A 24,965-nucleotide genomic window follows, 5' to 3' on the forward strand; every position below is an offset into this window, starting at 1 on the left:
CAGTGTTCCAGATTAGTCCATGTATGAACAGCTCATTTTGTGACACCAAGAGGCATGCTTAGAATTTGTTCAAAATACCAGCCCTGATGCTCACAACCTCTGCTCATAGGCAGTTCTCTTGCTCCCTCTTTTTATCCCCTGTGAAAAAATACACAAGTGAAGGTTTTGTAAAGTTTCTTCAATGATCATATATTAATTTTTAATGAGAAAAGAAAACCATCATCTACATGGCAGCAGAAAGAAAACAAGATCACAAGCACACGGATGGTGTGGGGTATAAATTCTATGCCTGCAGCCTCCTCTTAACTCAAAGAGCGAGGAATTTCTGTGTTTAATCCACAGTGTTTATCAGGAGGAGCCTCTGCAGTGGGTGGATATGAATATTCTACTCATTAGGAAAAGCAACCCCTGCTGGGAGGAAGGAATGTTTATGTCATCAGCCTTTGCCTTGGCCTGGCTGAAATAAGCCCTTTGCTCTGACTTGACACCCTCAAAGCAACTTTGTATTTGTCATTTGTCTTCCCAAGCAAATGTTCCTTCAGAGAGAAGGATCAAGAAGTCTGGGTATTTTTATTTGCAAAATATGTACACTCTTCATTATAAATTAACAAACAAGGTATTCTGTTTTATACACCAGAGGAAAAATAAACTATGTAAAAAGTGAAGTATCTAATATTTCTGACAGATTTGCCCCTGAGATCCTGTCTTCTTAATACTTCATCATGTTGTGGTCCTGCCTCCCCTCACCCAGCCTTGCTCTCTGCCTCACAACCTCTGTGTATTCTCACTGTTTATGGTCCCAGTGCAATGTCATCAAAAACTCCTCCAATACTATATGGGCAAGTTCTGGCAGGAAAATTAAAAAACCTCAGTATATATTATAATATCTGTAATATTTAATGAAAACTATTTCTACTCACTCAGCTTTTCTACGAATCTGGACTAGACTACAATTCCTACACCTGCAAAGTTCTCAGTACACAGAACAAATCATCTGAGGATATCACATGGTACCAGATACTCACATTTTCTGACCGAAGCCTCTTGGCAGGACACCCTCCATCCCTGGGGTGAAGCATGTAATACAGTCGGACTTTGCTTGCATGTTTTCGACTCTGGGAAGGAAAAGCAGAAGCAGATACTGTAAAAGAAAAGCCATTTCAAACCCTTTGAAACCTAGCCAGTGCCCGCAAATGAAAAAAAAAATGTATTTTCAGTAGAAGACACTTCTGCATACTCCTATGAGGGATGTAGGATGTAGTTTCAGATAGGTTAAGTGGCTTGCCCCAAGTTCTAAAGCCAATGTAATTTCAGGATGAGAAAACACAGTAATGAAAAAGGTGAAGGCATTGAAATCATTTAGCCTAGGGTGGATAATATACTATATTTAATTTTCCTCAAAAATAAAAACAAATAAGCAAAGGAAATAACATAAGCATTAATTGTGATAAGGACAGGAACAGTGATCTCTCTCACTACTGCTGCCCTGCCCTCAGGGTCTGGGGACAATGCCTTCTTGGGAGCCTGGTACACCTCACCCCCAATAGAAGCCTTTTCTCACAGCTCTCCCACACACAGGCTTCATTAATAAGCTATCAAAAGGGATGGGATTCTCTAAGGTCAGATATCATGAGCAAACTAAAGACAATTGTATGTCAGTCTGCGGACTGACCACAGCCTAAGCTACCTGCCAGCAGATGATGCAGTTGAGCAAATAAAGACTCATTTTCTTCGGAATTAGCAGGATTGTTGATTTCTGGCTATACCGACTGGTCCATGCCCAGCATGGAGAAACTGATGCCTTCTTTGTTCCCTATTTCCTCTTCTTTGCTCAACTGAGAGTTTCATCCCGGATTCCCATCATGTTTAAAGAATACAGCAGTTCTAACTTCAAGTTTCTACCTGAGGCAGGATGGCGGAGTGAAAAGAACACTAAGAGTCATCACACATTCAGAATCTGGATTCCAGCTCTACCACTTCCTAGCTGTGTGATATTACGCCAGTCTCTTATTAGAATGTGTTTATATCAGAATGAGTCACATTTTCTCCATGTACAAAATGAATACCACAATATTTGCTAGGGTGTCGTAAGAATCAAATGAGACATTGCATATGAAAAATTGCAATCTGCATAATATTAAACATTTCTCACTGTTGACTGCATCACCTCTCGAATCTATTGTTCCCTAATTCCAATCCCCCTTCCCTTTCCTTTACTCAGAGGTTATTTCCTTCTTTTCCAGGCTTTTGTTCCACTATGACTTTATTTATAGTTGCATCCTAGCCCATCTCCTGGATGGTGGTTTACTTTTATGAATCAGCCACGAAGGCAAAGTGATTTTCAGGGAACACATAGCAAGTTGCATCTTGTTTACAGGATAGATTGTAAATCCTTCCTGTCCATTTTCCTTATTCATCACTTTCTTAATTCTTATATTCTGTCTAGAGCAAGAAGACCATGCTTCTAGACAATCCCTGAACACTTTTAAGGCCTTTAAATGGGTTTAAAATTGCCAATGAAACATGAAAATTTTTTACAGATGTGTAAAAGTACTGAAATGTGACTTAGAAATATACCATCAACACTTATAGCACCATTTCTAGGTTACATAGTAGGTTTTAACCAAAGGTCATCTGGAGTTTTTTTTTTTTTTTTTTTGTCTAGAAGATTTTTTTAAGAGAAACAGACATGTAGATGTATATCAGATGAGTCAACATTATTATGCGGCTTCTACATGTTTTTGAAAATGACAGTGCAGGCTTATATTTTTCTCTTTGCAAATAAATTTGCAGCTTACTAACATCTGTACATATTTTCTGCCATTTTGCTGAGGGTATTTTAGAGGTAAGGAAGGAGTCATGGTTATATTGGGACTACTACTGCACTCAAAAGAATAAAAAGGAACATTTAACCTGCAAGATGCTGAATGTGGACAGAGCCTGAGCTGGTGAAAAAGCACACAGACAATAATGGGTGGAAAAATAAGTGGGAACAATGTGAGCTCAAATGTGGCTGAAGTGGATTTTCAATTTTACATTTGTTACCATAGAGGAACTTCTTTTCACATTCCCTGCATAATCAATCTCCTAAAGCTCTGGATTTCCAGAGAATGAAATTATGGCAAAACTGGAAATCTCATCATGCGGCCTGGTTTGTGACTGTTTTTTTTTATTCCTCTTAATCTAAAGTATTCCATTTCTTTTAAAAAGATCTTCTAGTAAAGGCAGAGTTCACTGAGTTATTTAATTACAGCTAGACAAGCTAGTCAGAACCTATTGGCTGAAAAGGAAAGGAAAATAAATGCCAAGCTCTGATATGAAGCCATTAGTGATGTGAGATGTTGGGATTTGAGGCTTATTAGTGATTTTGATCAGTACAGGCCTGTTTTCCTCCCTCAGGGCCCCCCACCTCCAGTTTTGGCAGGAAAAGGAATGGCTACACCGCAAGCAGCACCCTTGCCTATGGTTTCCGGTGAGGAAAATCAGAGCTTTGGCAAATACCACCTGATTCTGGAATGATGGCGGAGGCATCCTCGTTCATTATTTAGCAGCATTCCTTTTGCCTGGGCACCTTTTTTCCCTCTCTTTGCTTTCCCCAGGGTGCCTGGACCAGATCCATTGCCTTCCCTGCCCACAACTTCCAGCAGGAAGTGAAAATCTGCAGACTTCTCAGGGGGAGGAGTGTGGAGTCACATTCCCAATTAGCCTGACTCAAATCCAAAGCTGCTTCCAAATTACGTTGGTTGACAAAGGGAAGGAGGTTCCCTGCAGATCGTTCCTGGTTTCTACAGCTTGCCCCGCCTCCAACCTAGGCCTGTGGCACCTGAGGATGGAGACCTGCCAGGGAGCCCCCTCCTTCCTTCCTCCCTCCCTCCCTCCCTCCCTTTCTTCCTCCCTTTCGTCCTCCCTTTCTTTCTTTCTCTCTCACTCTTTTTTTTTTTTTTTTTTTTGTGACAGAGTCTCGTTCTGTCGCCCAGGCTGGAGTGCAATGGCACAATCTCAGCTCACTGCAACCTCCACCTCCCAGGTTCAAGCGATTCTCCTGCCTCAGCCTCCCCAGTAGCTGGGATTATAGGAGCGCGCCACCACGCCTGGCTAGTTTTTGTATTTTTAGTAGAGACAGGGTTTCACCATGTTGGCCAGGCTGCTCTCTAGCTCATGGCCTCAAGTGAGCCGCCCACCTCAGCCATCCTTTCCTTTCTTCTGGCTTTCTCACCTTTCTCTCTAAATGAGACTCTCTGAGACACTTACAGTGTCTTCCTCTAACTGGCTCCTCTCTACCCTGTACCTACTGGAAATTCTTTGAGATTTGGCACAGTAATCTCACTCCTTTCAATTTATTCTAAAAAACAAACAAATGAACAAAAACTTTCCTACAACAAGAAAGTTAAAATTAATTGAAACAAAGATATCCATTGCCGCATTACCTAAATAGGAACAAAAAATTAGGGAAACAATTGCAGATTTAACAACAGAAGGCTGGATAAAGCAGCCGTGGCATGCCCTATGTTAAAGGGAGAATTGCGGGGGGGAAAAACTTTATATATATACACACACACTCACATATGTATAAAGGTTTTTAAATGTATATTATATATATACATATATATGTACCTACATATATAATGAATGTTGAAAGAAAAATGCTAAACTCAGAACTGCACAGATACTATGATTACAATTACATAAAAGTGCTTAAGTAGATAATACAGGTAGAAAAGAAAAAGAAAAAAAAACCCATGATTTATTAGGATATGGGGAGTATGATTGGTTTTTATTTTTTATTTTTATAACAAATTTGCCTATAACATAAACATAATAATAATAATTTTGCAGTGCTTAAGCCGTTTTGATTTCACATTATCTACACTTTTTACCCACAATTATTGTAATTAGTAAAAAGCATCACTGATCAGAAATGCTGTTAATGTATACTGGTATAATTGTCCACATTTTCATCTACCCTTGTTAATGTCTTATTAACATTCAAAATGCATTTTTGTTTCATTGGAGTACTTGGCATTAGATGAGCCTTCTTAACCCAAGAGCAATACATGCTACTTCCAATTTTAAAACTTCATTTTAGTACATACAAATGCCAGGGTACATAAGTGTCATTTTCACTTTCTGTGTATAAATAGAGACTAGAGAATGGGTGGGCCTAAGCTATACACACAACTACACTGCGAAGGGGCTGGAGGGAAAGCTACATCTGAAACTGGCTCTTACATCATCCAAATACACACAAGCAAAAACACATCCTTATTACTTTTTCCCAAGATTTATTAGTGCCAAAATTTCCACTGCTTTTAAGAGTCTGAAAAGACAGGCAAACTGCCAAGTAAAAAGAACTTTAAGGAGAACACTTAATACCCACTTGTTAAATGTATATATTACAGAGTTTCAGGGAGAAAAAAGAACCATTACATTAAGGGAAAAGACATGAAAAAGAAATAACAATCTCTTCCAATTACACTGAGAGTCAATCCCAGGCTCTTTTTTACATTAATATTTGCGTTTTGAGCAAAGTCATTGCTTTCATTCAAACCATATCAACTTTAAGCTTCCCAGATCAACCAGAAATTACCAACTCTTCCATTTTAATTAAAGCCTTTGCTCCCGATCCTAGGCATTGTGCGGGGACAGACCTATCTGAAGATTAGTTTCTTTTGCTGAAACAATCTCTTGGCACTCAAGGAAATAGTCTAAAATGGAAATTCAGGCCAGTCTTCTCTTTGGGGGAATAAAGAACAAGACAAACCTCTATTTCAGATGTATTGCTGTGAAAGAAGGAGGCGAAACACATAGAAATAGAATGGCTTTTTGCCTCACCTAAATAACCATCTTCCATTATCACACATGCCTCAGAAAAATTCACAACTCAAATTTGCTTCCAGCAGGGCTACTGATTTCTGGTATCATAAAACGTGGCGATAACAAAGCAACCTTCTATTTGCATAATGCTTCAGGCAGTCTTCAAAGTCCTTCCAAGTTCATCATCTCATTTCATCCCCAAATCACAGTTGTGAGGCTGGCAGGAGAGGTGCTATCTCAAATAAGCTTTAAGATTCATTTCTGATTTCCTAGATAAGTCTTCCACCATCTTATTTCATCAGAAGGATCTAATTATACCTCTTCTAGGAATCAGCTAAAATAAGCCGAGGACCTCAATAAAACAGGAAAACCTGGAACAAAGAGTGATTCTCACATGCCACCACATTTGAGGTCATTCCGGGGAGAAGAGGAGCCAATAGGGAAAGCACAGCAAACACCAAACGTCTAGCACACTGGGGTTCCTGCAAAACAACCGGCTGATGCGAGATGAGAGACTCCATCACACAGGATGAAATGAAAGGACATCCTGGCAGAACCCCAGGAAGCATCCCTTCACTGAGGGCCCCAGGGATGAGCCCTGGAAAAGGTGCAGCATGGTCTCACTAGGAGGCAGGGTTAAATGCAGACAAGACAAATAGAAAACCACAAGTGTTGGAGATTCCCTCTAATGAATGGAACTCTTTTCCAAATGGATGTATCTTCCCTTATTTGTCAGGGGAAGAACATTGGGCACAGAAACTCCCTGTATCTAGAGTGAATGATGGGTCAACTAAAACTCTAGGAAGAGAAAGCTGGTCCCTAAAGGAAGGCTTCTCCAACATAGGGAAGGAAGAACTCAAACTCCTCTGCTGGAAGACCCCGAGGTGCCAGGTCCCAGACCTCCTGCCCAGGCCACTGGGCTACTGAAATCGTCTTTAATTGAGTCCTAGTGCTAAAATCAGATCAGAAGTTTCTAAAAGGATTTAGGTAGATGATGGAAAGATCCAAGGCCAACCACACACAGCAGGGACACATGGCTGGCCTTAATAACCTTCTGCTCTGCCAAAGATTGGTGGCATCTATAAAAAAAAAACTGTGAAAAAAATATGAAAGAAGACTTTTGAGAAACTCTCAAGGAAATTAAGCAATTGTTTGCAAAATATTTACTACAATAAGTAGAAGTTTTAAATGGCACTTTTGTCATTTAATTCAAGAGAATATCAACAGAGTAAAAGCTGAAAGATGAGATAAGACAACAGATTGAGATAAGGTATTAGGGTCTGAGTTAATACAGAACGGAAATTTAAAACATCATAGCTTAATCTTGAAGTTCTTTCACTTTAATAGCAGAATCAACACGGGAGATCTATGTAGAAGTCAAGATAGAGACAATTTCTGGAATGCTTAGAATAAAAAGTAAAATGAGGGAAAAAAAAAGAAACTAAAGGTCTTATACATGAAAAACCAGAAAAAATGTAATATGGCTTTAATGGCAGAATAAACAGACAAATATATGGAATATAATAAAAAGACCCAAAATAGAGTCAATAATTTGAGACTAAAAGAAAACTAGGAAAATATATTTAACCTTGTGATGGGAAAGTTTTCTAAGCAAAGAAAGAAAAAAATGCAGGACTGATGGACCTGGCTACAAAAAAATAAGTGTTTTCAATTTGAAATATGTATATGCAAGAAGAAACCCACAAAGTAGGAAAAATATTTGCAGCGTGTAAAAGAAAATGGTTTTACCATCTTTGAGATCAGAAGTGTCCTCACAAATTTATTCAGAAAGAAACAACATTAAAATAGACAAAGGATAGAAATAGGAATTGTAGAAATACTAATAGTTAAAAGACTTACAAAAAGAAATTCATCCAAGTGCTACCTTACAACTGTTTAATTTAAAAAATGTGTTTCTTTCTCCCATCAAATTGGCAAGGATTTACAAAATATATATATCCATATTGGTGAAGATGCAGAAAAAGCTAGCACTTGTGTACATAGATAATAGGCATGTAAATTGATACAAGCTTCCTGGATGGAAATTTTGCAATATAGATCCCAAGCAAAAACTTGTTTGAGTCAACAATCCTACTTCTTTGAATGTATTCTAAGGAAGCAATCAGAGACATGTATTTCCATTTATTTATAGTAGTAAACATGGGAAAATAAGTTAAATGCCCTAAAACAAGAAGGATGAATATTGTAATATATCCATATAATAGATACCAAAGAGCCACTGGCAAGCATAATAATAATATTCCATGACATAAAAATATATATATAATAAATTTTAAAAGGCAGTTTCTAATCAGAATGTAAATTTTTAAACAAAAATGGCACATGTATACATATGTAACTAACCTGCACATTGTGCTCATGTACCCTAAATCTTAAAGTATAATAATAATAATAAAAAAAGTATATGCATCTGTATGCATATACAAGGCAAAGATCTAGGAAGAAACGTACAAAAGGATTCATTGTTTATATGGATTACAAGTGACTTTAAGTTTTCTTATTAATGCTTTTTTGAAATTTTAGATTACTTAGAAGATCAAATCATTCCAATAATCAGATGGAAAAATCATCATTTTAAAGATTCATTCTAACACTGATGATTTATCATTCTAATAGTCCTACCTTAAGATGAGGAATATATGTCCCAGAAAGACCAAGAGATTTTCTCAAGATCCCACAACTTACAAGTTTTCAGTGAACAGGGATTATATCTGTTGGTTTCACTGTTGTATTCCCAAAATCTATCACAATGCCTGACACATGGCCGGTGCTCAATAAAGATTTGTCATTTCAGTGATTGAACGTGTGAAGGAAAGAATAAGTTAACCTCAGAACAAGAACCCAAGACCCTTGAAGAATTAAGACCATTGTGTAAAAGTGTCGGGTACATTTGAAATATGTTGTTACAGATCCCATTGCATTCAAAAAATGAAATTGAAAGCCTCACACATCTACTTCCATCTCTAAACTCCGTGGCTGCTGTACAGGTCAGAGAGGAGCAAGGGAGCCAGCAGACCAGAGATAGTCCTAAGCAGCATTGCCCACAGGCATTTGACGGAGTGCACGGTAGAGGAAACGTCTCAGCAGGTGAGCTGATGAAGACTGCAGTCGAAGCATAAGCTCTGAAGAAACTGAGGGTTTGCTGCAACTGGTGCAAAAGTGGAGATTCAGGGTGACAGTTTTCTTGCTGCAGAGTCTACAGCTCAAACAGAGGCGGTGTGTTGAGGAAGAGAGGTTTGGGACAAGGCAGAGTTAACTCCTCTACTGTTTCCAAGAGTCAGAGATCCACTAGATACTAGCTTGGTAAAGTGTCCTTTAACCTGTGATCAGATATGCAGGCTTCTGTGGCTGAAGGTGCCATGCCTTAGCTTTTTATTATAGGATCGTGGACATTTGTTTTATTCTGGACTGAATTGTGTTGCAGCCCTCATCCCCAATGTGACTATATCTGGAAGCAGGGTCTGTCAGGAGGTAATTAAGGTTAGGTGAAGTCACCTAAACTTCAGTTAGGGTGGGGCCCTAACTGATAGGACTGGTGTCTTTATATGAAGGGGAAGAGACATCAGAGATTGTGCTCTCTCTCTCTGTCCATGTGCACAGAGAAAAGGCCATGTGAGGATACAGCAAGAAGGCGGTTGTCTACACGCCAGGAGACAGCCCTCGCCAGAAACCAACCATGCTGGCACCTTGATCATGGACTTCTAGCCTCCAAAACAGCAAAAAAAAAAAAATCTCTGTTGGTTAAGCCCCCAAATCTGGTATCTTGTTATGACACAGCCTGGGCTGACTAATACATATGCCATCCGTCTACACTAGATGTTTTCCTGGGGTCTTTCTTCTTCTACACAGCAATCAGTTCAATTTCCAAAAGCAAAAAGGGTAGTCCCAATGTTTCTAGAATTAGGTCACTTCATTTCTTCCAAAATATGTTTAAAACAACATTTAAAATGAGAAACACTTATCATAAAAAGTATTAGGAAAAAGCAAGTTTTTGCTGGAGAAAAAAATCAGGTACAGTGGGATGTGAAGTGCCCGTGATTGTGGAATCATGTTTGTAATTATCTACGTGGCTGTCTGCCTACACAAGTGACTACATCAATGTGTTACAATTTTAAATAAAAGTCCTGCAACTCAAAAAATTAAATTACCACCAAAGCCTGGAGGAACAGTTTTCTGTGGTGTTCAGTACAGAGCTAAATATGTCTCCATGATGTCTGTGCATTTTAAACAGAGTCACATGAGAAATAAAAGAACACAGGCTCATCTAGGCCTCTCTTTTGCTGTTTGGGGAAAAAGGCGCTATTTCCCCAGAAAGCCCTTGAAGAGAAGTTAAAGTTAGGGATAAGAGAAAAAATAAAGCCAGTGTGATCAGTGATTAAAGTCAGAGAAGACTGGGTAATGTGAAGTAACAAAGCTAACAAATCCTTTTGAAATGTGGAATCTTAAACAACATGAGCCAATCCTGAGCTATAGTTTCTGAAGTCTCAGGTTTCTTCTGTAAAATTTGTGGATGGACTAAGAAAAATTATAGCACTTTGTAAAAATAGCACTCTGTGGAGTCCAAAAATTAACCCCACCACTGGCAAGGGCAAGGACTAGTGTGATAGCCACCGATTTCTTTCTTTCTTTCTTTCTTTCTTTCTTTCTTTCTTTTTTCTGTAAAGTCATGAGTTTATTGTGTATGTAACAAAATGAACCTGACCTCCTGGGTCCAGCCTGCTGTACAATCACTGTCTGTTTTGTGTTTCCAGCTGGTTCCATAACCACATTAAATAGAACTAGTATTTCATTAAATACTTTTGATTTTGACATAAAACAGAACACTAGTGTACAACTTTCACAAAATAAATCAGTGATGAAAACAATGGGAAGTATAACAGGGATAGCAGCAATACTTAAAAACAAGATATTACAAAATACATATAACAATACACTATAAAGTGGTTGAGAAACAAAAATAAACAAATTTTTAAAATCCACACTGTGTTTCAGGAAGGCTGCCGTGCAGCACACACCTGGCTGCAGATGGGCGGAGGGAGGGGACATTTTGTCTGCAGAAGGCCTTTCTTGACATCTCAGACTAAGTGACAACCTAATCTGAATTCGGACCATAAGGCTGAACAAGCTTAGGGGTTGAAATTCGATCTGGTGGGAGATTCTCTTTTCAGAACTTGAGAGAGCCCTTTTCCTGTCGCCCCGGGCCTCCCAGGCAGCCTCAGCTCTTCCTACCGGAAGCACTGGTGGGGTGGTGTTAGCTACATCCCTGAGTGTTGGCTGATGGCCGCTGGTGAGGGCAAGCCTGAAGAGCAGGGCCCCTGAAGTATCTGGGCAGAGGGGCGGGGGGCATGGCTGGGTCACCTGGGATCACTGAGAGGGGCCGCAGAGAGACCACATGTCAATGGACAGCCACCGATTTCGAGTGAGGTTTAGTCTGTGGGAGAAAACAAGGGACAAGTGTCCGCACCCTTATGTGAATGACAAGGTAGGCAGGGCAGTCCCTTAGACAACCCCAATAAGGTCAACAGCTGCAACAAGGCTCCCAGGAGCTCCCCCAACCTACTCTGATCACCTCATTGTTCTGTATAACATTTTTATATTAGATTATCTTTTTACCCTATTACTTTATACTTTGTAGCATGTATCATTAAATATTCTCAAATTGAACTCTGTTATTTTGAGTGAATCTTCCATTTCTCTTGATCCAACCCCATAACACACCTTTAAATATTCTGCACAGGGCTGTTCCTCTTTAAATACTCGTTAACTATTTAAGTAGCTAGGTAAGTCGGATTACAGAACACAACTTAAACAAATCTGGCTTTAAACAAAGCAATAATAGAAGAAAAAGTTGGATTAACTAAACAAACAAAATAGTAGAGTACTTGCTGAACAAAGGGATTCTCCATCTCTCAGCAAATTATATTTTAAAAGTCAAATTCCTAGGGTGCACTTAAAATGTGACTTTATTTTTGAAGATTTTGTATCCACATTATTTTCAAAAAATACTTCTAGGAATATATAACATTTATAACCTGAAAAAAGTAATCACAGAATTCTATAAAGAACATTTCTCAGTGTAAAATAATGTGCACAGAACAGCCTATCTGTCGCTCCCATCTCTACACTAATGTTGCCCTCCCCACCCTTCAGTCAGTTTTTTGCACAGAAAATTATTCAGTGGAAGTGGAGTAGGAATGAAAATTCTCTCACCATGCAGCTGGAGCCAACTATAATACTGTAGAAAAATAGGTAAGTAGCTTTGTTTCACCTAATGATGGGAAAACAGAACTTTTTTCTTTTGAATCCCATCTTTCTGAGTCCCCAAACAGAGTTAAGTACTCCAAAGCATATTTGATTATTCCACCAATATTTGTTTTATTTAATCCAACTTTACAGGCCTTAGGGGAAGCAGGCACATGCTGCCAGCTGCAATTCCATTATCACCTGCAGCTCAACCCCCACCTGCTTTTCAATTTTTCTATTTGCCTACTCAAAGACCCAGATTTTAGTCTGTTTGCAGGTTGCTTTCAATTGATGGAATGATTAAAGAAAAACAGGGAATTTCTGAAATACATAATCCATCGTCTCTAGCCAGGTGGTTGAGTAGAAGATTTTTTGAGTTGCAGGACTTTTATTTTAAATTGTAATGCATCCTCAACTCAACTACCTGGCTAGAGAGGCTGGATTATATATTTTGGAAATACATTATCAGTATTTAATCAATACTAATATGGTTCGGCTGTGTCACCACCTAAATTTCATCTTGAATTGTGGCTCATATAATTCCCAAAATTTGTGTTGTGGGAGGGACCTGGTGGGAGATAATTGAATCATGGGCGCAGTTTCCCCAAATACTGTTCTCGTGGTAGTGAATAAGTCTCACAAGATCTGATGGTTTAATAAGGGGAAACCTCTTTTGCTTGGCTTTCATTCTCTCTTGCCTGTCACCATGGAAGACATGCTTTTTGCCTTCCACCATGATTGTGAGGCCTCCCCAACCACGTAGAACCTCTTTTTCTTTATAAATTACCCAGTCTCAGGAATGTCTTTATCAGCAGGGTGAAAATTGAACTAATGCAAGTACCCACCCGCCAAGAAGCGCCCAGAGCTCTATGTCATGCCTTTCCCTCAACTAGAGGGACCAGAGAGGAACCAGAGAGAAACACAGGCAGAGGTTTACATTTCTAGAGGTGAGGGCACATAAAGCACCCCCTCCTGGGGACAGCTGAGAGGGGACTGCCAGATGTCAAACTGCAAGAGTCCTTTCCTTTCCATTCTCTCTCAGTTTGATGCCTGGATCACCTATTCAGAATCACAGGGAGTTTTTTTAAAAGGCAGGTTCCTGACTGAATAATAAGAATTACTAGGGATACAGTTTGGGGCATTAGATGTTTCACCAGCTCCCCCAGTGCTTCCTAGGAAAATAGATTTTTAAAAATCGCGGCTTTCCTTTCCTCTCCTTTCAACTCTCCCATCTCTGCCCGGTGGCTGCCAAGCCCAGATTGGCAGGAAAAGAAACCAGACTGAGTGAGCTGTCTTCTGGCTTCAGCTGGATAGCACCTCAGTGAGAGGCAAAATCAGGGAGAAGCAGTCTCAAGGCCAACCCACCGGCAACCTGGAAACAGCAGGCTGAGAGGTGTGGAGCGTGAAGGAAGCCCACTTTTGGTAGGGGCACTGCTCTAATGCCTTCCAGCTCTCAAGCTCTTCAACTGCCAGTTTTCATTTCTCAGAATCTTATCTGTCCCTCTCCCCCCAACTTTTTTTCTCCTCTTCCTAACCACCTTCACAACCTTGCCCTTTAGCTATCCGACCACCCTACTGGATACTCCTTGACTCAAGATGGGATTTCTCCCCATAAGCCTGCAGTAAACTGAAATTGAAATGCATCACCTAAATCGAAATGCATTTGACACACCTAACCTACCCGACACCATGGCTTAGCCTGGCCTACCTTACACACGCTCAGAACACTTACATTAGCCTACAGCTGGCAAAAATCGTCTACCACAAAGCCTGTTTTATAATATAGCGTCGACGATCTCATGTGAATTATTAAATACTGTACTGAAGTATGGCTTCTACAGAAGGTGTATCGTTTTCTCATAAAGTCGAACAATTGTTAAGTTGAAACATTGTAAGTTGGGGACTGTCTGTACTTCCAGAAAGAACCATTATCTTTCCTCCTATATCAAATCCCTTGCTCAATGTTCCTGTTTTAGTCCAGAGCACTGACATTCTTGTAGGCAACGGGCACAAAACCAAGTGAAACAAAAATATTGGAATATATGAACCAAGAATTTTAAATAAGAAAGATAAGTATATTTAAGAAGTTGAGAAGATATTACCAATATGAAGCAAAAACATGAAATCATAAAAAATATAAAGCAGATGTATTGGGTAGTAGGAATATATACCATGGCCAAGTAAGATTTATTGGTTTAATAGATGAAAACCCATTAATGTAATGTACCACATTTATAGAAGGAAACACAAAAACCCTAAGATCATCTCAATAGAGCCAGAAAAAGCTTTGAACAAAATCTAACACCCTCTCATGACAAAAACACTCAACAACTAGGAATAGCAATGAAGTTTCCCAACCTGATAGGGCCATCTGTGAAAAACCCTACCAGCACACTTCATGGTGGATCAGAAGCTTTCCTCCTAAGATGAGGAGCAAGACAAGAACATCCCCTCTCGCCACTTCCATTTGACATTGTAGTGGAGGTTCACAACAGGACAATTAAGTGACAAATCGTGGGGGTGAGGAGGGTGAGGGAAGCATCTAAACTGGAAAGAAGAAATAAAACTCTCTCTACTTGCAGATGACATAATCCCAACTGATCCACCAAAAATTAGAATTAATAAACTAATTCAGCCAGGTTGCAAGAAGCAAGATCAAAATACAAAAACCAATTGCATTTCTAAACACTAACAATTAACAATCTAAAAATGAAATTAAACAACTTCATTTCCAACAGCATAAAAAAAAAAACTACTTAGGAACAAGCTGATTCTAAAACTCACGTGGACTCAGATTAGCCAAAACAATCTTGCAATGAACAAAGTTGGAGAGCTCACACTCCCCAGTTCAAAACTTACTATAAAGCTACAGTAATCCACACAGGGTGGTACTGGCATAAAGATGGATATATAGATCAATGGAATAGAATTAAGAATCCATAAATAAATCCTTCCATTGGTGGTTAATGGATTTTTGACAACCATGCCAGCACAATTCAACAAATAATGATGGGACAATTAAATATATGCAAAACAGTGGAGTTGGACTCCTACCTCCTACCATATACAGAAGTTAACTCAAAATGTATTGTAGGCCTTGATGTAACAGCCAAAACTATAAAAGCCTTTGAATATTTGTAACCTTCAGTTAAACAATGGCTTCTTAGATGTGACACCAAAAGCACATGTGGCAAGAAAAATAAATAAATTGGATGTCATCAAAATTTTTTAAATGTTGTGCTTCAAAGACACCGGTGGCTCACGCCTGTAATCCCAGCATTTTGGGAGGCTGAGGCGGGTGGATCTCGAGGTCAGGAGTTCAAGACCAGCCTGGCCAATATGGTGAAACCCCGTCTCTACTAAAAAGATAAAAATTAGCTGGGCATGGTGGCAGGTGCCTGTAGTCCCAGCTGCTTGGAAGGCTGAGGCGGGAGAATCACTTGAACCCAGGAGGTGGAAGTTGCAGTGAGCCGAGATCATGCCACTGCGTTCCAGCCTGAGTGATAGAGTGACACTACGTCTCGAAAACAAACAAACAAACAAACAAAACAAAAAGAAAATGAAAAGACAACACACAGAATGGGAGAAATATTTTCAAATCATATATCTGTTAAGGGACTTTTATCCCAAATATGTGAACAATTTTTTCGACTTAATTATAAAAAGGCAAATATCTCAATTAAAATCAAGGGCAAAGGACTTAGTTAAAGAAAACCAGAGCTGGGCAGATGTTAAAGTGGTAAAAATAGATTTCATTCAAAAACTATTGCAAGAAGGGAAGAAATGCTCCAGCATGGAACTGGGCTTGATTCCAAATACAATCAGACCAAGTGGGGATTTATAGTCAAGGCGCGAGTTGTGAGGCTTGAGGGGAGGCATTGGTTCTTCAGGAGAGATATACAAATGGTCAGTAAGTTGATGAAAAGATACTCACCATCATTGGTCGTTGGTAAAATATTCACCATCATTGGTCACTGGAAAAATAGGTCCTTGGAATAGCACTTCACACATGCTAAGTTGGCTAGCAGAAAGACAGACAGTAACAAGTGTTCCCCAAGGAGGTGGAGAAATTGAGACCTTACACACTCCTAGTGGGAACATAAAATGGTGTGGCCACTTTGGCAAACAGTTTGGCAGTTCGTGAAGAAGTGAGAGTTACCATATGACTCTGAAATTTCACTCATAGGTGTACGCTCATGAGAATTGAAAAACAAATTCACACAAAAACTTGTACATGACTGTAGTAGCATTATTCATAATAATCAATATGTGGAAATAATTCATATATCCATCAACTGAAGAATAGATTTTAAAACTGCAGTATATCCTATGATAAATATCATTCAGCTATAGAAAGGAATGAAACTCTGACACTTGCTACAACATGGATGTGCCTTGAAATATTACACTAAGTGACAGAAGTCAGAAACAAGGGGCACACATTACTTGATTCTGCACATGAAAATATCCAGAATAAGCAAATCTACAGAGACTGAAAATAGATTAATGGTTGCTAGGGTCTTGACAAAGGGGAGAATGGGCACAGAGTTTGTTTAATACTACTAACCTATGCTGCTAGTGAGTTTAGGGGTTTTGGGGGACGTGGTGTGAATGTTCTGGAAACAGTGGTGGTGATCCATGCAAAACTCCACCAAATAACCAACAATCACCAAACTATACACTTAAAATGGTGAACTTTATAGTATTTATATCAAAATAAAGCTGTTATTTAAAAATTAAAATTATAAAAACTACTATAAATAACTACATAAACATAAGAGATGCATATCTAGAAAACATGATAAAAAATCCCAAGAATAAAAAAGAACTTGAAAAAAATCTCAAGTATTAAAGAAATTGAGGCCAGGCACAGTGGCTCACGCTTGTAATCCCAGCACTTTAGGAGGCCGAGGTGGGCGGATCACCTGAGGTCAGGAGTTTGAGACCAGCCTGGCCAACATGGTGAAATCCCGTCTCTACTAAAAATACAAAAATTAGCTGGGCATGGTGGCTGGTGCCTGTAATCCCAGCTACTTGGGAGGTTGAGGCAGGAGAATTGCTTGAACCCATAAAGTGGAGGTGGCAGTGAGCAGAGATGGCACCACTGCACTCCAGCCTTGGCAACAAGAGTGAAACTCCATCTCAAAAAATAATAATAATTGAAATGATCACCAACCACTTCCTCTCTTCTCTACCACCACCACTACCACTAACACCACCAACAATATTTTTTAGAGGTTCAAATGCCCATATCATTTTATGAGGTTGATAGGTCCATTGCTTTTCAATGTTAATGCCAAAACCCTTAAGTAAAACTGAATACAACATTGTGTTTTTTTAAATAATATATCATGATCAATCATGGATTAATTAGTAATGCAAACATAGCACAACGTTAAAAAATCAATATTATTCACCACATTAATAGACTAATGGAAGAAAAACTACATATCTAAATCAATGCAAAAAAATCATTTGACAAAATCCAGCACCTATTTATAATATTTTAAAAATTCAAGTAGCTAGGGAAAGATAGGGCTGTTCTTCTCTCCATACAGGTTATATGAAAAATCTATAACAACCATTATACTTAATATGGAAATATTGATAGCATTCTTTTAAAGACTAGAAACAAGAAAAATATGGCCACTATCACTACTGCTGCCGAATATAGCACTGGAGTTCCCTGCCAAGAAAGAAAGAGATCTAAGAATAGGAAGGGAAGAGCTAAAACTTATTGTTTGCAAATAATAATAAACATTTATCTAGAAAATTTGGCAGAATCCATACATAGACCCCTAAAACTCAGAGTTACATCAGTTTGATGGACATGAAGACACACTGCCCCGATTCCCATTCAACGGAGAACTCATTACCCCTGCTCCTGGGGTTTGACAGACCCCAGCCTTTTCAGGAATCCCCTGAGCTGCAGAGAGCTGCCCTGCCTAAGGTCAAATCCATCCCAGGGTGTGATGATAAAAGTACATAAGTCAACAAATAACAAGAGAGGTGGCTTGCATAGACTGAGTTGAAAAACATATTATGAACTTTTAACACTCTGCATTCTGAGGTTAAATAATATTTAACTTGTGCAAGTACACACTGTATAGAGTCAGGATTTGAACCCAGGCTTTCTGACTTCAGAGACTAAAGTCTTAACTCCAGTGCTGGACTGCAGGATATGTTTTCCTAGCACCCAAGATCACACATTGCATATTGATGCTTGTAAGCGTTTGCTGATTCTCACACCAGTTCCTGGGATACACATATGCCTCCCTTTGATATACTAGACTATGTATATGTAAACAGACCCTTCAATGTCTATTGTAAGACTGACCCATCTCTGAAATCTTCTCCTGTATCTCCAGAACACTAATTTCATCCTATACTGACCTCTCACAGCTCTCATTGTCTTGGCCACACAGTTTAGCCCTTTCTGATATTCATTTCAGCAATTCATAAAAGACAGATTAATAACTGCCCAGCTTGTCTCATGTGATTCCAAACCACAACCCTTTGGCAAAGAACAATGCATGTTAGATCTTCTATATTCTAACAAGGTACAATGTACTGTAGGTGTCCAAAAAATGCTCCTTGGTTTGAAATGATTACATCTGGTATATTAATTAGTCTCACTGTCTCAGACTGAAGTTAAAGCAAAGGAAACAGAAGTGTCTGTCAAACTCAGTTCTGCTTGTCTTTCTCAAACACATGGTCAGGATTCTATCATTTCTTCCTTACCCTTATCATTCTTGACAATCTAATTTTGATTCAGTCTCTTCACAAAAGTCAGCCCACAGATAAATATGCACATATAAAGTTAGTCCACAACTACTGAGAAGTGTTTAACCAGCGTAATCATGCATTCAGGCTGGACGTTTTCTCATCCAGGGAAAATAATAGTGTCTTCATCCTAACGTTACTGGGCACCACATTATGCAGTACCATGCATAACCCTTTCCCTCCCGCCATCTGCTCTTAGCTAGATTTCAAATAAGCCTGGCCCACTTTTTTTTTTACCTGCTGACTGATTTGCTGTTTCATAGAAATGTACTAAGATTCTGAAAACTGGTTAATAAGGGTGGAAAATGATGACCATTATTTTTTTTAAAGGAGAGAAGGTTTAGCTGCCTTCAGCTCCTCGACAGCCCACTGCAGTTGTTTCTGACTTCCATGACAAAACACAGCAGCCAAGGGGAGGCTGTGGCTGCTGATTCCTTTCTTCCTTGCTGAATTAGGAAGACAGAAGAAATGAGTGCCTTAAACACAACCATCTGTTCTCTTCTGCACAACCCTTTCTTCTGGACTTCAACAAGGGGGTGATGTGTTGATTCTAAGTCACATTTCAATCCAATTTCTGGTATTTCTAATCTTACTCCTCTCTGCTGAGAGTGAATTTACAAAATTGGGCCAAAGTGAGAAAGGAAATTGACAAAGGTTTGAGTCCTATTAATATTCGTAGCTTTTTTTTTTACTAAATTAAACCAATTCTACCAAAAAAAGAAAAACAAGCTATGCTATTTTTCAGCTATGAGAAAAGTTGAATGGTTATGAATTATAGAAGGTAAATAGCACACAGAATTACATGACATTCATTCATTCATTCTTCAAACCTCTGATGCATACCATATACAGACAAGGGTCAAAATATACCTGCTTAAGTAATCTGGAATGTGAAGTATTTTGGTTGAGTTATTGCTACCAAAACAAAGAACAGCCAGCATGCACATTCTGGTTATTCTCTTGTGAAATCTCAGCATCTCCTTCTGTGAACATCTGTTCATTTACCATCCTCATTCAGTCCTTGTGCCTCCCAACTTACTGGTCAGAATTCACACAGCCACCTTCTTCAGCGTGACATCTTCTTTTGGCTTAGTCTAATGAAATTCCCCTTCCTCAAGAATTCTGGACCCTAGGATAGATGGGAACAAACAGACTGTGCTTACAGAAGAAAATTGGGATTGCATTTCACTGAAGGCTGTTCTAGGTCCACAAAGAGTAAGTAGAATGTAATTTTGGATTTAGTTAACAAGATTAAAACAGAACAGACAGAGTCTGTCTCTGAATATAAAGATAGGTAACATTCCAAAACTGGTTTCACCAGAGAAATTTTTTCAATAAACACCAAGAGTGGTACATAAATTAATTGTAGAATGCTGACTAATATATGTTTCCTTAACTGTAAAATGTAAAGATAGAACATGAGAATTTCAAGTGTCCCAATCAATTTTAACACTCCGTATTCACTATATGGAGACTTTGAAATGCCATCCCAAATTTACAGCACTAAATGCTTATAATAGAAAAGAAGAAAGATCTGAAATCAATGACCTCAGCTTGCACCTTATAAAACTAGAAAAAGAACAGTACGGCAGTCTTCTTTTATAGAATAGGTTCCAAGACCCGCAGTGGGTGCCTGAAACCACAGATAGTGCCAATCCCCATTGCTGTCAATCAGAACATGTTCTGTCCATGTCATCCATCAATAAATTTAATGCCTTTCCAACTTAACTAAGCACTTATCACACACTGTGGTCATAACTTTTGCAGTATGAAATGAGACAGCAAAAGTAACACAAATTTCTTTTTCTTCACAATTTCATGGATGGAAGATTTATTCTTGTGTAAATCTTAGCAACCTCAACATACAATTTTTGTCCTTATTAAGTTGAGAACTTTCATGTTTTCACTTAAAGGAAACACTTTACAGCTTCTCTTTAGTGTATCTGAGTTGACAGCACCACTACTTTTGTGCTTTGGAGCCATTATTAAGTCAAGTAAGGGTGACTTGGACACAAGCATGGCGATGCCTCATCAGTGGATCTGACAACCCGTGAGGTCTACAAGTGTGACTCACAGGCAGAGAGCACCCACAGCGCAGAGACACTGGGCAAAGGGAGGATTCACGGCCAGGGCGGGATGAAGCTGGATGGTATGAGGTTTCATGTGCTGCTCAGGACAGAGTGCAACTTAAAACTTATGAATTGTTCATTTCTGGAATTTTCCATGTAATGTTTTCAGACCATGGTTGGCTGAGGGTAATTCAGACTGGAAAGCAAAGCCATAGATAAGGAGGACTACTATAAATTAATCCTCACGAAAGCAGAAGAAAGGAAAAAATATGTGTTAGAGTGGAAATCAAGAAAACAAAAATAGAAATACAAAAGAGAAAATCAATGAAAGCAAAAGCTAGTTCTCTGAGATCAGTAAAATTGATAAATCTCTAGTCAGACCAATGGGGAAACAAATAGAGAAAAGACACTAATCATGAATATCAGGAATGAGAGATAAAAAAACATGACTCCTTCTACATATATTAAAATAATAATCAGGTAATATTATAAATGACTCAGACAATTAATTCTACAACTTAGATGAAATGAGCAAATTATTTGAAAAAACAAACTACCAAAGCTTACTTAAGAATAAATAGGCCGGGCGCGGTGGCTCATGCCTGTAATCCCAGCACTTTGGGAGGCCAGGGCAGGCGGATCACGAGGTCAGGAGATGGAGACCATCCTGGCTAACATGGTGAAACCCCGTCTCCACTGAAAAAATACAAAAAATTAGCCGGGCGTGGTGGCGGGCGCCTGTAGTCCCAGCTACTCGGGAGGCTGAGGCAGGAGAATAGCTTGAACCCAGTAGGCAGAGCTTGCAGTGAGCTGAGATTGCGTCACTGTACTCCAGCCTGGGTGACAGAAATTAAATCTGTGGTTAAAGTCTTTTCACAAAGGAAACATCACATTTGGATTGTTTCACTAAAAAATTCTACCAAACATTAAAAAAAAAACAAACACCAATTGTACACCAATTCTTCCCAAAATTGAAAAAGAGGGAATACTTTCCAACTCATTCTGATGCCAGTATTATTCTGATAACAAAAACAAGGACATTACAAGGAAAAAAAAACACACAAACTGATATCATTCATGAACATAGATATAAGAATTCTTAACAAATTTTTAGCAATTCAAATCTAAGGACATATACAATGAATAATACTTCATGACAAAGGGACATTTGTCCCAGGAATGCAAGGTAGATTTAACATTTAAAAATCAATTAATAGAATTTATCATACCTACAGAAAGAGAGAGAGAAAGGGAGGGAAGGAGGGAGGAAGGGAGGGAGGGAAGGAGGGAGGAAGCAAAGGAGGAAGGCAGGGAGGGAGGGAGGGAAGGAAGGAAGGAGAAGAGAAGGGAAGGGAAGGGAAGGGAAGGGAAGGGAGGGAAGGGAGGGAGGGAGGGAGGAGAGAGGGAAGGCGAAGAAGGGAGAAGAAAAGTCACATCAACATTGCAACTGTGGAATAGATGCCAAAAAAAAAGCATGTGAGAAAATCAAGCATAAACTGATTTAAAAAAGAAAACTTTCAGCAAACTAGGAATAGAAGGAAACTTCATCACCCCTGTAAAAGGCACCTATGAAAACCTATGGCTAGCGTTGTACTTAATGGTGAAAGACTGAATGTTTTTTCCAAGATGAATTAGACAAAGGTGTCTACTGTCACCCTTTCTATATGCAATATTGTGCTGGAAGTTCTAGCCAGCATGATAAGGCAAGAAAAAGAAATACAGTGCATCCAAATTGCAAAATGAAAGGCTGAATATGCAAATGGACAATGGTCAGAGCATATATAAAAACAAAAATTAGATAGCACAACAGGGTGACTAGAGTAAACAGTAATTTATTATACATTTTAAAATAACTAAGAGAGTATAATTGGACTGTTTGTAACACAAAGAAAAGACAAATTCATGAGGGGATGAAGACCCCATTTACCCTGATGTAATTATTACGTATTGTATACCTGTATCAAAATATCTCACGTACCCCATAAATATATATACCTACTGCGTACCCACAAAAATTAAAAATTAAAAACAAATAGTACCCTGACCCACAAACTGTAGCAATCAGCCTGGGAAGCCAACCTACTATCTGCAGTAATGAGTCCAGGAAGGCAAATTACTGTGTAGCAAACAGCCCAGAAAGCCAAACAATAACTCCTGTAGCAATCAGCACAGAACAGCCAGAATATAATGAGTAATTGACAGCTTTTCTCATATTGCTCCCATTTCCAACTTAGAACCAACCGGAAAAAAAGCCAAATATCCACCCCAAACCAGTCATGTACACTGCCCCACTTCTAGTTAACCCACCTAAAGCTTCCCCATGCCAATCGCCTCCAGTCAAGGCATACATGATTCCCTCTCTTTTCCACCATGAAGCTTCCCCACTCCCCTGCCTGCCTTTGAGTCTCTGTCAAACACAAATGATTGTGGTTGACTCTCTTGCTATAGCAAGCTCTGAATAAATACCCTTTGTTTGTTTTCATTTGGATGGTCGTCTTCATTTATTTCCACAAAATAAAGAAAAAAAAACTGTTTTTATTCTCAAACAACATGATTGTAGCAGTAGAAAATATAGAATCTATTTTAAAAGCTTCCAGATCTAATTGGTAGGTTAGCAATGGTTTTAAAAGCTTCTAGATCTAATTAGTAGGTTAGCAATGTTTCAGGATACAAGACTGATATCTAAAACCAATTGCATTTCTACATACTAGCAACACAAAATTAGAAATTCATATTTTTAAAAAGATGGATCTCATTCTGTCACCCAGAATGAGTGCAGTGGTGTGATCACAGAGAATTTAAATTTTAAAGAATAACATTTATAATTTAATTGTTTAAATACCATTTATAATACTATTAGAAATATGAAATATTTGGGGATAAATCTGACAAAATATGTGCAAGACCTATACACTAAAAAATACAAAACATTGCTGAGAGAAATTGAAAACAAAAAAATTGAGAGATATATTAATACTATGGATTAAAGACTTGATATTGTTAAGATGTCAATTATCTGACAAGTTACTTACAGATTCCATGCAATTCCAATTAAAACCTCTGTAGCCATTTTTTGTAGAATTTGACAGATTCTGCAATGCATTTGAACATGCAAAGCACTTAGAATTGCCAAAACAACTGTGAAAGCAAAGAACAGAGATAGAGGACTTACACTACCTCCTTCAAGATTATCAAAAAGCTATGGTAATCAAGAGAGTGTGGTATTGCTATCAATATACACCAACAGATTAATGAAAACAGAACACAGTGGACAGAAAGAGATTAACATTTATATGGTCAATTGATTTTGAAAAAGAAGCAAAGATAATTCAATGGAGAAAGGCTGCTCTTTCCAATAAAAGATGCTAAAGCAACTGGATATCCATAAGCAAAAGAATTAACTTTGATCTCTATCAACACCATATTAAAAATTAACTCAAGATGGATTATAAATCTAACTGTGTAACCTAAAACAATAAAACTTCTAGAAAAAATATCCAGAACCCACTGAGGGAACAGATGTTCAGAAGGGAGTGGAGGAGCACGGGATGGCATCCAGAGAGTGCAGGGGAGCACAGACATGACCAGGTTCCAAAATCATGATGGGATAAGAGGTAACATGGAAGCTCTCCTAGGAACTCCAAAGTACTTAAGCCTGGGAAAGCCCGCTTCCAAAGCAGAGGGTTATAGTTTGAAAACAGATAACCACAGAAACTACACTGAGAGAGTAATGTACAATTTACAAGGTGATTTCATGTATACTATGAACAGCCCATCTCCTCTGATCCTCCAAAAACCCCAAGGCTCAGAGAGGCTGAGCAACCGGCCAAGGTCACACAGGTCCTTCGCCCTGGCTCATGGCTGATTTGGGCCATCTTCTGCTCATGTAGTTCCCCACACCCACATCAGCATTCTGCAATATAAGCTTGTTGAGGGCAGGGAATAGTCTGAATTGCTCACTGCTAAATCTCCAGAACTCAGAACATAGATTTTTTTAAATAATAGCTATTGACCAACTACTGACTCTAAGACCAG

General features: G+C 38.8%; 1 protein-coding gene across 8 annotated transcripts in view; it reads right to left on the reverse strand.

Moving 5' to 3' along the window:
- The window catches only part of ZMAT4 (zinc finger matrin-type 4), a 370,785-nt gene that overhangs the window by 235,707 nt on the left and 110,113 nt on the right, over positions 1-24,965 (reverse strand). For 6 of the 8 annotated variants that reach the window (XR_010127175.1, XR_010127176.1, XM_054499612.2 and 3 more), the window contains exon 3: positions 1,026-1,115. Coding sequence is in view for 6 of the 8 variants with exons in the window: in XM_054499612.2 (XP_054355587.1) it covers positions 1,026-1,115 (90 nt within the window). In the remaining 2 variants the exon portion in view is untranslated. Of the gene's footprint in view, positions 1-1,025; positions 1,116-19,731; positions 19,813-19,900; positions 19,991-24,965 lie in introns of those variants that run through there. The other 2 variants (XM_063668692.1, XM_063668694.1) reach the window with 2 other exon arrangements.

Source organism: Pongo pygmaeus, chromosome 7 (assembly GCF_028885625.2).
Source record: "Pongo pygmaeus isolate AG05252 chromosome 7, NHGRI_mPonPyg2-v2.0_pri, whole genome shotgun sequence".
NCBI lineage: Eukaryota > Metazoa > Chordata > Mammalia > Primates > Hominidae > Pongo > Pongo pygmaeus.